Genomic DNA, 17,219 nt, shown 5'->3' with positions numbered 1-17,219 from the left:
TTGTTTATTTGTATTTGTTGATCATAATTTTTTACCTTTTTCTTTTTCCTCTTGTATAAGAATACCTTTCAGCATTTCATATAATACTGGTTTGGTGTTGGTGTACTCCTTTAGCTTTTTTTTTTTTTTTTTTTTTTTTTTTTTTTTTTTTTTTTTTTTTTTTTTTTTTTTTTTTTTTTTTTTTTTGTTTGGTGTTTGTGTTCTTTTTTTTTTTTTTTTTTTTTTTTTTTTAAAGGTTCTTATTGATTTTTTATTGATTTTTTACAGAGAGAAAGGGAAAGGGATAGAGAGCTAGAAACATCGACTGGCTGCCTCCTGCACACCCCCTACTGGGACGTGCCTGCAGCCAATGTACATGCCCTTGACCAGAACCTGTGACCTTTCAGTCCGCAGACTGACGCTCTATCCACTGAGCCAAACCACTTTCAGCCTTTAGCTTTTTCATATCTGTGAAGCTCTTTATCTGCCCTTCATTTCTGAATGATAGCTTTGCTGGGTAAAGTAATCTTGGTTGTAGGTTCTTGCTATTCATTACTTTGAATATTTCTTGCCATTCCTGTCTAGCCTGCATAGTTTCTGTTGGGAAATCAGCTGACAATCGTATGGGTGCTCCCTTGTAGGTAATTAACTTTTTCTCTTGCTTTTAATATTCGTCTTTTGGTCTTGCCATTTTAATTATGATGTGTCTTGGTATGGTCCTCTTTGGATTCCTTTTGTATGGGATTCTATGTGCTTCCTGGACTTCTAAGGCTATTTCTTTCACCAGGTGGGGGAGTTTTTCAGACATTATTTCTTCAAATAGGTTTTCAGTATCTTGCTCTCTTTTGGCACTCCCATTATTCTGATGTTGGTTTGCTTGAAGTTGTCCCAGAGGCTTCTTACACTATCTTCATATTTTTTTATCCTTTTTTCTTTTTGCTTTTCCGGTTAAGTGTTTCTTGCTTCTTTGTATTTCAAACCTTTGACTTGGTTCTTGCGTTCCTCTAGTCTGCTGTTAGGTCTCTGTATAATATTTTTTATTTCAGTCAGTGTATAATTTCTAGTTGGTCCTTTTCCATATTCTTGAGGATCTCACTAAATCTATCGGCCTTTTCTAGGAAATTCTTGAAAAATCTTATAACTATGGTTTTGAATTCTATATCCAGTCGTTTGTTTTCCTCTATTTCTTTATTTTGTGGTCTGTTTGACTCCACATTTCCGCTGATTCCCTGAGTTGGTAGGGTAGCTTTGTGTGCTACGTGTCCTATATGGTCCAGTGGCGTGGCCTCCCCAGTTACCCGAGGTGGACACTCTTGGTGCACCCCTTTGTGGGCTGGTGTACGGTCTTGTAGTTAAGCCTTGATTGCTGTTGGTACACTGGGAGAAATTGACCTCCAGGCCAATTAGCTGTAAGGATCAGCTGTGTCTACACCGGGAGAATTTCTGTGATGGAGACAACCTTATGAGACAAGACTTGCAAAATTGCAAAAGCCTCTGCTCAGCTTGGATGGGGCAGTCTCTCAGGACTGAGCAGACAGTCTTGGCTTCCAGTCACCCCTGCCTTATGATGGCCCTGGGTCTGTGCCCCTCGGTAATTGCTGCAAGCACCTCCAAGAGTAAGCTGCCCTCGAGTTTCGCCCACTGCAGTTTCTCCTCCAATGAATCTGTATTCCCAGATTCTCACCCGGAACTGGAGTTCAGCTTAGTGGGGGAGCTTCTGTTTCCCATCAACTACAGAAAGCCAGCAGCATTTAGCAGTCAGTTTCTCTTCGTGCACTCGCACCTCCACACCTCTGCCTCTCGCGGCTCCCCTGAGTTTCCATCTGACAGTCCAGATTCCCCCCATATAAGCCTGGGTCCTCAGGGTCTTGCCCGGAACTGGGGGTCAGTGCAGTCGGGAGCTTTTGTCTCCTTCCTGCTAGAGAAAGCCAGCCAGACACTCAGTCACCCGAGCGCGTGTCCTGTACCTCAGCCTTTTGCAGCTCCTCTGATTCTCCCTGTGCTTTCCGCTTTCCTTCTAATTGTAGAATTTCCACTCAGCCAGCTTTCCTGTGGTTCTGGATGATATTTGTTTTGATAGTTGTAGTTTTGAAATTGTGCGAGGCAATAATTTAGGTGTTTACCTATGCCCCCATCTTGGTTTCTCGGTATCATACTTTCTATGCTCTTTTGTGACTGGCTTCTTCTATAATGTTTTTAAATTCATCCATGTTGTAGAATATCAGTATTCAGTATTTTTTATTGCCAAATAATACTTGTTGCTTGGATATACCAAACTATCCATTTGTCAGCTGATGTACATATAGGTTGTTTACACTGTTGGGTTATTTTAAAAAATGCTAAGAATAGTGTATAGTTTTTAGGTGAACATATGTTTTCACTTGGGTATTTACCTAAGAGCAAGTGTTGTGTCATATGGTGTTTACTATTGCTAATATGAGGAACTGTGTAATTTTTGCAGAGCAGCTGCACCATTTTTTATTGTAATTAGCAGTATATGAGGTTATCAATTTCTTTATAGCCTCACAAATACTTGTTAGTATCTGTCCTTCTGATTATAGCCAATATAGTGAATGTGAAGTGGTTTCTCTCTATTTGCATCTAGTGATATTGAGCATCTTTTCATTTGCTTTTAGCCATCTTTGAAGAACTGTTAGATTCTGCTATGGGCTGAATGTGTTTCCCAAAAATTCACATGTTGAAAATCTAATGCCCAGAGGGTGGGTGTGTGTGTGGGGGGGGGGTGGGGGGGGGGGGGGGGGAGGCAAATGTTAAAATATGTACACAGATAATAATTTAATTAAAAAAAAAAGAAAGAAAATCTAATGCCCAATGTGATGGTGTCAGGAGGTGAGGCCTTTGGGAGATAATAAAGACATGAGGGCAGTCTTCATGAATGGATTAGTGCCCTTTAAAAAAAAAAAAAAGACATCGAAGAGATCCCTTACCTCTTCTACCATGTGAGGATATAATGAGAAGTCTGCAGTCCAAGAGGGTCCTTAACTGACCAGGCTAATACCATCCTCATCTTGGACTTTCAACCTCCAGAACTGACAGAAATAAACTTTTGATTTTTATAAGCTACACAGTCTGGGGCATTTTATTACAGCAGCCCAAGTAGATTAATACAAGATCCTTTGCCAATTTTTAAAAATGAGTTATTTATTATTGAGTTGTAAGAGTTCTTTATATATTCTCTTAAAATATATTACTTGCAAGTATTTTCCTTATTTTATTCTGGGTTGACATTGCACTTATATAATTGGTTATTTCTCAGCCGTTTTTGTCTTTGATGAAGTCTAGTTTATTTTTCCTTTTGTTGCTTGTGCTTTTGGTGGTATAGAATCTAAGACCTTAACCCTATACAAGGCTACGAAGATTTATTCCTATGTTTCCTTCTAAGAGTACTATAGTTTTAACTCTTAAACATTTTTAGGATTCATTTTGAGTTAATTTTTATGTATAATTTGAGGAAGTAATAAAAAAAATTTTTTTTTCATGTTGCGATTGTTGTTCCAGCACCATCTGTCCCAGTTTCATGATCTTGAAACTCTTGTTGAAAGGCAACTGAAAATACTTGTAAGGGTTTATTTCTGGAAACTCAACTCTATTCCATCGACCTTTACTGCCTATCTCTATGCAACATTCCACTTTCTTGATTACTATAGCTTTAGTACTAAATTTTTAGATTAAGAAGTATGAATCCAACAACTTTGTTCTTCATTTTCAAGATTGTTTGGCTATTCTGGGTCCCTAGAATATCCATGTGATTTTTAGGATAAGCCTTTCAATTTCTGTAAGATAAAAAAAAAAAAAAAAAAAGAGCCACCTGGAATTTTGATAGGAATTTTGCTGAATCTATAGAACAATTTGGAAGTACTGTCATCTTAACAATAGTAATTCTTCCAAACTTGGCATTTCTTTCCATTTATTTAGGTCTTTAATTTCTTTCAACAATAACTTTAGTTTTTAAAATATACGTTTTGTACTTTCAGCAAATTCATTCCTATATATTTTATTCTTTTCATTGAATTTCTTGAGGTGACTAGTTAATAAAATTATATAGGTTTCAGGTGTAAAATTCTATAATACATCATCTCGTGTTGTGTGTTCACCACCCCAAGTCAAGTCTGCTTCCATCATCATTTATCTTCCCTATACCCTTTCTACCTAACCTCCCTTTCCCTCTGATAATCATTATAATGTTGTCTGTGTGTATGAGTTGTTTTCCTTAATCCCTTCACCTTTGTCACCCAGCCCCTAAATTTTGTTCTTTTTAATGTTATTATAAATGGAATTATTTTCCTAATTTTTGATTATTTATTGAAAGTGTATTGGAATACAGTTGGTTTCTGTATATCCGGCAATTTTGCTGAACTTATGTTTGTGTTTGCATATACATATTCATTAAGATTTTCTATACTAAGAGCACATAATCTGCAAATAGAGTTAATTTTACTTCCTTTGCAATTTTTAAAAATATATATTTAAGAGAAAGGGAAAGGGAGACAGAGATAGAAACATCAATGATAAAAGAGAATCATTTGATTGGCTGTCTCCTGCACACTCTCAGCTGGGATCGAGCCCGAAACCCAGGCATGTGCCCAGACCGGGAATAGAATCATGACCTCCTGGTTCACAGATCAACACTCAACCACTGAGCCACACCATCTAAGCTTCCTTTACAATTTGGATGCCTTTTATATTCTTGTCTAATTGCTCTAACAAGATCCTCCAGTACAATGTTGAATGGAAATGATAAAAACAGACAATCTTGTCTTGTTCCTGTATTTAGTTTAAAGTATTGTCTTTCACCATTAAGAAAACTGTCAGCCCAGCCAGCATGGCTCAGTGGTAGAGCGTCGTTCATCTATGATCCTATGATCTATGACCTATGAAGGTCACAGTTCAGTTCTCGGTCAGGGCATATGACCGGGTGTGGGCTAGATCCCTGGTTTGGGACATGCAGGATGCAGCCGATCAAAGATTCTCTCTCATCATTGATGTTTCTAGTTCACTCTCCCTTCCTCTCTGAAATCAATAAAAATATTTAAAAAAAGAAAACTGCCAGTTATCATAGATGCTCATAATCAAATTGAAGAAGTTCCTTTCTATTTCTAGCTTGAATGTTTTTTAAAATACATTTTTATAGATTTCAGAGAGGAAGGGAGAGGAAGAGATATAATAGAAACAAATTATGAGAATTATTATTTTTTTTAATATATTTTATTGATTTTTTACAGAGAGGAAAGGAGAGGGAGAGTTAGAAACATCGATCAGCTGTCTCCTGCATAACCCCTACTGGGGATGTGCCTGCAACTAAGGTACATGCCCTTGACTGGAATCAAACTTGGGACCCTTCAGTCCGCAGGTCGATGCTCTATCCACTGAGCCAAACCAGTTAGGGCAAGAGAGAGAATTATTGATGGGCTGCCTACTGCATGCCCCCTACTGGGGATCGAGTTCGAAACCTGGGCATGTGCCCTTGACCAAAATCGAACCCGACCCTTTAGGCAGGCCAATGCTCTATCCACTGAGCCAAATCAGCTAGGGCTCTAGCTTGAGCGTTTTTAACAAAGGGTGACGGGATTTCAACAAATATTTTAACTATTGAGACAATCATGCAGGTTTGGTCCTTTATTATATTGATATGGTGTTTACATTAATTGATTTTCAAATGTTAAACGAACATGGCATGCCTGGGATAAACTGCATTTGGTCAAGGCTGTTCAATTCTTTTTCTGTATTGTTAGATTTGGTTAGTTATTTTATTGAGAATTTTTATGTCCATATTAATAAGTGATATAGATTTTCGTTTTCTTACGGATATCTTTGGTTTTTGTATCAGCGTGATACTGCCTTGCTCACCTAAATCTCCATAATTTCCAAGAGTTTTCTCAGTTCCAAATACAATTTCCTTTAAAAAAAATTTTTTTTAATTGATTTCAGAGAGGAAGGGAGAGGAAGAGGGAGGAAAACATCAATGATGAGAGGGAATCATTGACTGGCCACCTCCTGTACGCCCCCAAATAGAGACCAAGCCCACAACCCAGGCATGTGCCCTTGACTGGAATCGAACGTGGGACCCTTCAGTCCATAGGCAGACATACTATCCACTGAGCCCAACCGGCTAGGGTTACAATAATCTTTTGAGAGAATTTCAGAGCTCTCTGTTCTTATGAAGTAGTGGCAGAGCTCCTCATACTGCCTGCCATTCCTGAAAGTTATCACTCAATTCTTTTTTTTTTTTTTACTTAACTGATATGGTCTTACATGTGTGTCCTTATTCCCCCATTACCTCCCCTACCCACCTTCATGCCCTCCCATTGGTCACTTAATTCTTATATGTCTTAATTTTATTTTTATGCCAATTCTTCATATAAAGCACCAATTAATAAGTTCATTCTTAAGAGTTCTAAATTTCATCCCATCAAAAATTAGAGAATATTTTTAATTACTTGTCTATTTCATGATACCCAGTCTGTGGTATTCTGTTAAGGTAGCCCTAGCAAACTAACACAGTTTATATAAGCCATTTAATGTTTCTTCCATGAACTGCCTGTTGATAGCAATTGCTCACTTATCAATTGATTGTTTGTGGTTTCTTATTTACTCACAGAGTTTCTGAACTGGATGATAATCCTCTACATTCCTTATAGCCCTAGCCAGTTAGCTCAGTGGATAGAGTGTTGGATCACAGACTGAGAGATCCTGGTTTGATTCCAGTCAAGGGCACATACCTCAGTTGCAGGCTTATCCCCAGCTATGGTGGAGGCAACCAATCGATGTGTCCTTCTCACGTTGATGTTTTTCTCTCGCTCTTCCTCCCTTCCACTGTCTCTAAAAATCAATTGAAAAGTTTCCTTAGGTGAGGATTAACAACAAAACCTGTAAAAATACATTCTAAATATAAAAGACTAAAAATAAGCTAGAATTTTTTAGACTAATATCCATATAACTGAAATTATACTATTCCAACACATCCAGATTACTCTTCTACTATATAGAATTTAGTCTCCAAATATCTAACCAAATTGGTATTGACAGAAAAATCATAAAATAATACTCTTCAATTCATGTAGAGACCTGACTTAGTTAAATGGGTCAATATAATAGCAAATCAATTTAAACCAAAATAGAATCTTGAAGAAATACTAAAAATAAAGAAAAAATGTTAAAATAATGCAAAAGGACTTGTTTCTCTCTTAACTCTTAATTCTAGTCCCCCAAGTCCCAGTCCATTTTTCTTTATTGCTAAATAGTACTCTACAGTTTTAAGAATTTTATGTCTTTAATTCTATTTTACTTACTAAAATTCCTCCATGAGACATATAGAGGCTCTTCTGGTTCCTGATGAAGGTTGATATTATCCCATAACAGCTGAATGTATACAAGTTTGCTGTCCTGGGACAAAGATGACAGAGGAAGCTAAAAAAGAGCAATAGAAAGCATTAGTGCCCCTACCATAATAACTACCAGGGAATCCAGCAAACTTGACTTTCTAAAACAGATGAGTTCTTTCAAAACTCTGAACCTAAAATTTTGTGCAATAATTTTTATTTAAATCTGAAGATTTATGTTATTTTCTGAAGGTCAAGTTTCTCGTTCTAAATTTCAAGGATACACTGTGCTCATTACAACATGGTAACTAGCACAGTGGCTACATGAAAGATTAACTGCCATTACAACAAATTTTAAGGCAAGAGTAAGTGCAATAGTTCTACAATCTTGTTGTACTGACTACTACTTAAAATAAATGAGTCAAAATAGACTTTGTACTACTTTAAGGTTGTGTGTGCCCCTGGTATATGTTTGGGTGTGGGTGCCTCTCATATTCAATATCAAAATGAAGGAACTCTAGGAGCTCACTGTCCCTAGTGGGATTGGGATTCCCAGAACAATTGACTAGGAGGCTTTAAAGCTAGACACAGCCAGAGTGGGGTTTTGACTCCCCATCACATATTAGCTATGCGACCTTGCAAAAATAATTTCTTTAACTTAATTATACATCTGAAAAATATGGATAATATGGGTCCTTATTCTTCTTTCAGTTGTATTTTGTATTCATTTCAGCTGCACAGAATATGAGTCTTTTTAAAATAAGATTGCTGTGAGAATTTCATCTGGGAATATGATAGTTCAAAACAAAAGCTACCTTCTCTAGCCTCCTTGCAACTAGAAATGACCGTATAACTAAGATCAGGATAAATGACTACATATGGAAATATGTATACCTGCAGAAACTGTCCCTAAAGAATGAAAGACATACTCTTTTCTATCAATTTTTCTCCTTACTGTTAACTGGAATGTGAATGTGACAACTTAGAAGAGAGTCAGCCATCCTGGTGTAGAACTTGGAAACGGAGGTCATGTACAGCTGAGCAAAAAGACAGAAGCATCTCAGGTCCCTAACAGTAACATCCCTAGATCACCTATCCAAACTTTTAAGTGAGAGAAATAACCTGCATCTTGTTAAGCCACTATTGCATACTTTGTTACTTTAAGCCTCATCCTAGCCTACCAATGTAATGTAAGTATAGAAGTTGACACTCTACCTGTATACCTCCATTACAATGTTCAGATGTGAGGATAAGTCCTGGCAAGTTACTAGGAAGGTCCAAACGTCTGAAATACCATACAAGGTTCCAGAAAATAATCGGATGTTGATTGATGAAAGAGGATGTGTGGATCACGTGATCGCCTTCATTTTCTAGCAAAGATTCAAGTTCTTTACGAAGCACTAAAGGACTCAAGTAGGGCACAGAAAGAGGGGGAGGATTTGGTCTTTTTCCTAAAGGATCCTTAAAAAAAAAAAATACAAAAAAAGTGAATATTATCTATTTAATTTGGTATGTTTAAGAGTACTTCTCTGTCCTGCTGGCATGGCTCAGTGGTTCAGCATCAACCTATGAACCAGGAGGTCACAATTTGATTCCCAGTTAGGGCCCTGGGTTGTAGGCTTAATTCCTAGTATGGGGCTTGTAGAGGCAGCCAATCAGTTGTTCTCTCTCATTGATGTTTCTCTCTCTACCTCTCCCTTCCTCTCTCTGAAATAAATTTAAAAAATAAAAGTTTTTCTTAAAGAGATTATGCTGCTCTATCTCTTCAAAATCAGTTATTTTCTGGCAATTGATACATGCAGGACATCCTAATGAAAACCTAACAAAAAATACTTAATCATAATTACCTTTCAGTTAGCTAAGATAAAAATTAGTGACCCATATAACAGACCATATTTTATTTTTATTTTTAAAATATATTTTATTGATATTTTTACAGAGAGGGAAAAGGATAAAGAGTTAGAAACATCTATGAGAGAGAAAAACATTGATCAGCTGCCTCCTGCATACTTCCTATTGGGGATGTGCCTGCAACCAAGGTACATGGACTTGACCCGAATCGAACCTGGGACACTTCAGTCCTGAGGCCAAGGCTCTATTCACCAAGCCAAACAGGTTAGGGCTAGATCCTATTTTAAACATGATGGAGTTGATAAGAGCAATGGGCTGTGTATGATTTGATTTTTCTTTTGTCAATTTTAAAAATTAATAGATGTTTACATGTCATATGTTTTATAATGTTGATACCAAAAAATATGTGTTAATTCTAAAGAGATAGGGCAATTTTTGTGTTAATGTTCTTTGACCCCTTTTAAAATTATATCTAAATCATTTTTACACTTGCAACAAAAAGCAATTTTATAAATAAAATAATGAATAAAAACAACCTAGACTTTATAACCCTAGTATCCAGTGTGAGGTATCTAAATATCATCTCCCTCTAAAAGGAACCAGTGTTTCTTAGAGAAATGGCAGACTCTAGATCTGCAGAAGGAAAATAATACATGAGCAGGAAACATCTTGTCATAAAAGAAAGCAAGAAAATTTAAAAAATAAATTTAAAGACTACTAGAGTTGTGTCATAAGGAATAAGGCATCATTCTGTAGAGAGTTCTAGCTGAGCAAAGATGGGATAAGGCAATTAATATCAATAAGGATAACGACAATGGATGTAAACATAAATGTTAAAAATCAATTTTTCATAATGACACTCTATTTCCCCAAATTAATGGGTCACCTTGAAGAATGCTAAGAACCCAACTTGTTATTCTGAAAATTGGTTAATAAAAAGGGGAAGGTGGACTGCCTTTCTAATATAAACTGCATCGTTAGAAAACCAAACAGAAGACCTAAGGGAAGTTTCTCTTCATAGATTTATTCCATATAATAAAGATGACAGAATCAGACTATCATTTTATAAGCTCCAAATGAATAACTTGATCTGGGCAATGGGACAATTATAGCTACTAAATCACAAAGACAGTTCATGTCTCCACTGGAAGAACATACAGCCACTAATGATATTGTCTTACAAAAATAAATAGCAAAACAAAATAAAAAAACCTGAATTTGACCAATCTTCTAGGCAAAATTACCAATTTATAGGGTTGTAATCAACAAATACATTGCAAGAGGAAAAAGGAGTGTACAGATTAAGAAAGATTAAAAAAAAAAGATCAATTGCAATGCATGGGCCTTCTTTGTTCCTGAGTCCTCAAACTACAAACATACGTGACATTTTTTAAACAATTAGAAATCTGAACAAAAACTGAGTCACTTAATTATTATTTTTAGTTTGATACATACAGAAATATTTACAAATGAAATATATGTTTAAAATTTCGTAGTGACATGAATAAGATATAAATCATGAAAGAAGTATGGCTATAAGTTTAAAATTACTGAATCTTGACTCAAAGGGACTCATTTATGTTACTCTTCCATTTATTTTTGTACATATTTGAAATTTTAAAACCTTCTGTTTATAAAAAATTCTTATCGTTTTTCATGTCATTTAAATCTTCTACAGAATGTATTACTGTGCTAATACATTCTTACAAGAATACACAATATAATTATAATGTTGTTACATACCACAACTTCCTGCAGACTGTTTGGAAGACTAACTGTTGAAATGCCATGAAATGGTCGCTGGGAAAAGTCAATATTTTGCAATGGACCTCCAACACTGTGACTTCGAGTCAAAGATACATTCCGCTTTGATAAACTATTAGGTACAGGTGAAATTTCCATAGTTTGAACATCTCCGCTGGCATTCTTTATTTCATCACTTAAAAAAAAAAAAAATGAAAACTGGTTCTGTAAAATAATCTAAATCTGTAGAATTGGAGTATTTTCTACAATGAATTTTAGTCTATTAAATATATTTAAGAGGATTCATTACTGACTGATAAGAATAACATTTTCACCCTAGCCATTGTGGCTCAGTTGGTTGAGCATCATCAGCTCATGCCCTAAAAGGTCATCAGTTCAATTCCCAGTCAGAATATATGTCTGAGATTGTGGGTTCTATTCCCAGTAAGGGGAGTGCAGGATATTTCTCAATATTTCTCTCTCCCTAAAATCAAGTTTTTAAAAACATTTTTATTTATTTATTTTAATATATTTTATTGATTTTTTTACAAGAAGAGAGAGAGAGTTAGAAACATCGATGAGAGAGAAACATCGATCAGCTGCCTCCTGCACACCTTCTACTGGGGATGTTCCCGCAACCAAGGTAGATGCCCTTGACCGGAATTGAACCTGGGACCTTTCAGTCCGCAGGCCGACGCTCTACCCACTGAGCCAAACCGGTTTCAGCAAAACATTTTTTATTTTTATTTTTTAAATATCTTTATTGATTTCAGAGAGTTAGGGAGAGGGAAAGAGAGATAGAAACATCAATGCAGGCATGTGCCCTTGACCGGAATTGAACCTGGGACTCCTCAGTCCACAGGCTGACACTCTATTCACTGAGTCAAAACAGCTAAGGGCCTAAAATAAATTTTTTAAAAATATTTTTTTAAATAAAATTTTCTTCAGGCATTCTTAGGATAGAGTCAATGACTGGTGAAGGTTGGGAAAAGGATATATAGTAGACAACAGGTTTCATTTAAAACAGATTAAGTGCCCATTCAGTTGCTCTATTCAAATATTATTTCATCTTTATTAAACAAAATCATATAGAAGAACTGTGCTGCATGCAAATAAGTCATGTAGATTGACAAGTATTTAATTTCTACCAGGCTATGATCCACCTAAGGATAGAGACCAAAACTTACTTTTTTATTTTTAGTGTTTATGCCTAGCATACAATTTAAATGCCAGAATTATGCCTACAGGAGTCAGGGTATCTTTAAAGATGGAATTTTTGCAAGAATGTCCAATTTATTGTGAGGAGTTCTCTATACCATATGGTACCTTGATTCAACTGCAGTGCTTGTTTCTTCAGTAATGGTCTGGTTATGTTTCCGGAAACCCATCAAGTTGATCAAGTCAGGTTCTGCTGAACTGGATACAGGTTTAGGCTCCAAAGGCTCACTTGCCAATGGAATGCTGCCACTTTGTAAACTGTCACCAGAGGTACTTGGTTTCAGGAAAAAGCTAAAAAATATGGAGCAGTCCAAATGAAAAAAAAACTTCATAAATGCTAAAGTCCTCTAAATTTCATATTTAGAATCACTTTACGGTAAAACAGTAATTAATGAATTACATAACCCATAGAAATACTGCCTATTTCAAACTCACACACTCCTGCTTTCATTCTTTCTCTCCTGTCCTAAACTATTCAAATGTAAGATGTAGAGGAGGTCATTATAGTTCAATATATGATTCCTTCAGTTTTGGAAAATCATTAACACTATGAAGGAAGATAAAAAGCAAAATGTTACATTAATTTTGAGTTTAAAAAGAGAAGCAACAGCAGCATTTTAACATGTATCAACCTGTAATTGTTTATAATACCTCTTTTTCCCCTTAAAAAATCTCCATTTTTGTCTCTAGTCCTTTCCTCTCCCCTGTATTAATTCATTTTTTATTTTCCTTATCTCTCTCTCCTCTTTCTCGGGGGGGTTGGGGGATAGTCAGGGTGAGGGCTGGGCCTGGCAAGGGGCATTAAGAGAACTTTTTGAGGTAATAGTAATGTTCTATATCTTGATAAAGGTTTGAATTTATACAAATGTATACATTCTCAATTTGTACATTTTACTATATACTAACTTTACGTCAAAAAAAAACCCTGAAATCCAGTAATTATATGAATACTGAAGTCTTTTGAAGAAGTATATAAATGTCTACATTTTACTTTTGGCTGGAGGGATAAATAGGTAATAAAGCAAGTACAGTAAAATGCTAATTGTAGAATATAGGGGTGGATATTTGGGTGTCACTGCAAGAAAAAATTCTTTAAACAATTGTAAGTTAGAAATTTTCCATTCTGACATATTGGGAAGAAATCAATTATGTTCCTTTTCAATTAGAAAATATAAAATAAGATTACACAATAGTTTAAGAAACACAGTTACTCAACAAAAAGTACAAGATATATGGAGAATAAAAGTACATAAAAAAAATTTTTTTAAATGAAGCTATATACAATCTCACAGATGAGAGTATTGAAAATGTCTATTTTTCCTAAGTTAATCTATAAATCTAATGAAAATCCAATAAAAACTCTAGATGAAATATTTTTAAGGAACTTAGTTACTCTGAAATTTTATAATTTAAAAAATAAGTATAACTATAAGAAAAAAAATTCTACATGAGGGAATTTATAAACACAACACAAATAATAATAAAAATAATATGATCTTGACAAAAAGAAGAGAACAGTATATATATGGGAATTTGAGGTGTATGTGATATGAAAGACCTAAACATCAGAAGAACGTTCAGGAGAAAATTTTCATGTTCTGCAGATGGGAAGGAATTTTTAAGACAAGACTTGAAAAACACAAATCATAACATTTAAGATTAATGGGTGAGGACAGCAAAATTAATTATTTCTCTTTTGTAAGTTAATTTCAAGAATATTCAAGGTATAAGTCAATAAGAAAAAGAAAGCTTAATGTAAAAAAGGTAATGGTACAGGCAATTCATAGAAAGTACTGGAATAACAAGTATAAGAAGAGGTATTCAAACTCTAGTAATCAAAGAAATTCAAATAAGAATGAGATACCACTAATACCAATTAGAATATAAAAATCAGAAAAGTGGTAATACCAAATGCTGGTAAGGAGATGTAGAAATGAAAATCCTTAGAAACTAGTACTGGGAGTGTTGCCACCTGGGAAACAAATCTTCCAGTGTTTATTGAAATCATGTATGAAATGACCCAATGGTCTCACTCCTAAGACTTATTCTGGGAGAAACTACTTCACAAGTCCAGAAGTAGAAATGTATTTTACATTGTACTGTATCGCTGCAGTGATATTTATAGCAACAAAGAACTAGAAGCAACTGAAATATCCAACACAAGGATAACAGAAAAGTAAAATGAGGTATTAACTTCCAACAGGAGAAAACAAATCAACTAGGTTTACATATAGCAACTCAGATTTTAAACTGAATGATTACAAAAATAGAGACTTTCGGCATTATTCTAATATGTAAGTTAAAAATACATAATCCTACAAAATAATGTATTTTATAAGGATATATATTCAAGGATATATCACAGAACAATGTCTTTGTTGGACAAAGCAATGGAAATGGAAATGGGCAGGGGGAGGAAGATAATAAAAGAGGCCCTTATACAACCACTGATACTACATTAGAAATTAGAGTATGATTTCACTCAGCTCCACACCTGAAGCCAAAAGGAAAAATAAAAAGGAAACACCTATACAATTGGATGTTTTTTTAAAGCAGTTAAAAGTAGACAATATGCTCAATAATATAAATAGAATATTAAGTATAATTACTTAGGTTAGCATAATTACCAAACTCTCAATTACTTAATGGATGATTATAGATCAGCTAGACTCCTTCTCATTGTTCAGAATTTGGTCATTTCACTGTACAGAGGACTGACTACCATTTAAGAAGAGTTCAAGCATCCCACCTCCATCTTTTTGTTTGTTGCCAGAAGATATAATTAAGGTCACTGTGGCAAAAAGTTTATAGTAATGACTAACACTGGAGATTTCAATTATCTATAAAGTTTAGCTATAAGAATTAACTGCCAATTATATGTTAAATAAAATGGAAAAGTAATCTTCTATATTATTATTATTATTTTCTATTCAAATATAGAAAGTGATGGAGAGAAAAGAAAGAACACCTGGAACATACCATGAGTATTTCACTCTTTCCCAAGGAGTCATACGGTTGGGGAGTACTTACCTAAAGGGAACTTTTACAATACTAACCTTGCAGAGCCTCTGAAGTCTTTAAACTCTATATTGAGAAGAGGCAAGAAGTTGCTTTTACAGAATGGGCAAGTTGTATTCAAATTGGAATCATCTGCTGTCCATCCAGCCATAATTTCTTCGTCATAAACTAAGGCTCCACAAGCTCTGCACTGTGAACAACTTGACATCAAAACCTAAGAGCAGAAATTTGCAGACACTGAAAAGCGCCACAGTGACGACTTTAAGAGACAATTCTACCTTAATAAACAAAATTTTATTTCTTTTGTTGATCAAATTTGGAATTAGGAGTTCAATTATTTTATCTACCAGTTTTATTGCCTTGCTTATAAAGATATCAAACAAATTCAAAATAAATATTTATTTTATTATGTTGACAAGGGTATCATAGGATTCTGTTAAATGTCACTTATGAAATAAAAATATGGTCACAGCCACTTTATCATGAGCAGAAATAGAACTTTTACCTCCATTGCACAATTCTGAAAGATGCTAGACATGCTGGTGTTTTGAGAAGAACCATGATCTGATTTGTCAAAGTCCTGCCCTTTTATGCCTCTTGGAAGTAGAAGTTCTCCTAGAAAGAAGTAACCATCATATCACATTATGTAAGAGAATGTCCTTACTCTTAGGAAATGCATACTTTAGCATTTAGGGGGAAGTATATGACACCTGCTATTTATTTTCAAATGGCTCAATATAAAAAGGTTTATTATATATCCATATCAGAATCACCTGGGGAATTTACTTAAAAATATGTATATTATGTTTAAGTTCTAGGCTAAAATTTTTGAGACTGAGTCTGTGGGATAGGGTCTGTGTATTTTTAACCAGTTTTCTGCTTGAATACCAGAGTTTGAGATTCCCTCTGCTGTAACAGTGAAATGTCTTAGTTCTGTTATTTTTTAAAATTATAATTCTATTTTACCCAGATTTCTATTATGAAAAAGTTCAAATGTCCTGAGAAGTTGAAAGAATCATATAGTGAATAATCATATATTCGCTACCTAGGTGATTCTGATACTCACTGAAGTTTAAGAACGAATGATATAATCCACAAATATAGATAACTAAAATCATTAATTAGTATTTGTAGACCGTATAAAATAACAGTGACAGTATGATGTGGCTATATTTAAAATCTATTTGTGAGATCATCTCATCAAATGAGGCTTATTTTATGTGTGATGGGAGAACGGAAAGGTAAGGGCACATATTAGAAGACAGGACAGTCCTTCCCATACCTGCTGAGTAATGGGGTTTTCCTATATCTCCACTGCTGTTGCTACTGCCAAGGCTTGTGTTACTCTGGGTAAGTTCACTGGGGATCAATGCTGAGATACTTGTGTTAGGCGACATATTCTCCTCCAAAACATGATCTTCAAGGCCAGCTGGGAAGCTGTAATCTTTACTAGTTTCCTCCTTTAATTGAAAAAACAAAACAAAACACAAAACCACACACACATAAATAATACCTTCATTAATGAGAATATATTTACCTTTTTCAGAATGAAACTCCTTTATAATGCCTAAATAAATCATTCCCCCATATTTTTCAAAACTATGAACTTCTTCTATTATTTGTAATTTCCCTTCCAAACTTGAAAATATTCAAGCAATGACCTATATTATACTTTAAGATTTTGCTGGGCCCCTGGTTATGTTTGGGGTATCAATATTTTGATACTGAATACTTTCAATATTCAGTATCATAAAATGAAGGGACCCTAGGAGTTCATTGTCCAGTGGGATGGGGGATGGCAACACAAGTGAGTGGGAGCTTTAGTCAGAGCCAGAGTGAAATCTTGGCTCCCCATCACATATTAGGTATCTGACCTTATAAAAATTACTTCTCTAACATTTAATTATATCATCTGAAAATATAAGTCATTTAAAATAAGATTGTGAGACTTTCATTTGGAAATATGATTTTCAGAGTAACAACCATCAACAGTAGAGATATTATGAATAAAGTTCCAAACACTAGTCTTTCACCATCGTGATTATTGATGCTTTAGTTTAAATAAAACAT

General features: G+C 34.9%; 1 protein-coding gene across 6 annotated transcripts in view; it reads right to left on the bottom strand.

Moving 5' to 3' along the window:
* DENND4C (DENN domain containing 4C) overlaps positions 1 to 17,219 on the bottom strand; it is a 113,005-nt gene that overhangs the window by 4,703 nt on the left and 91,083 nt on the right. For all 6 annotated transcript variants that reach the window (XM_036434143.2, XM_045580271.1, XM_036434142.2 and 3 more), the window contains 7 exons: positions 16,432 to 16,609; positions 15,655 to 15,764; positions 15,188 to 15,363; positions 12,240 to 12,422; positions 10,914 to 11,109; positions 8,535 to 8,780; positions 7,290 to 7,407 (listed from right to left, as the gene is read on the bottom strand). In XM_036434143.2, the coding sequence (XP_036290036.1) occupies positions 7,290 to 7,407; positions 8,535 to 8,780; positions 10,914 to 11,109; positions 12,240 to 12,422; positions 15,188 to 15,363; positions 15,655 to 15,764; positions 16,432 to 16,609 (1,207 nt within the window). The remainder of the gene's footprint in view (positions 1 to 7,289; positions 7,408 to 8,534; positions 8,781 to 10,913; positions 11,110 to 12,239; positions 12,423 to 15,187; positions 15,364 to 15,654; positions 15,765 to 16,431; positions 16,610 to 17,219) is intronic.

The sequence above is a fragment of the Pipistrellus kuhlii genome, unplaced genomic scaffold (assembly GCF_014108245.1).
Source record: "Pipistrellus kuhlii isolate mPipKuh1 unplaced genomic scaffold, mPipKuh1.p scaffold_m20_p_12, whole genome shotgun sequence".
Taxonomy (NCBI): domain Eukaryota; kingdom Metazoa; phylum Chordata; class Mammalia; order Chiroptera; family Vespertilionidae; genus Pipistrellus; species Pipistrellus kuhlii.
The sequence above is the reverse complement of the archived record's forward strand: the minus strand, read 5'-3'. Positions and strand labels throughout refer to the sequence as shown.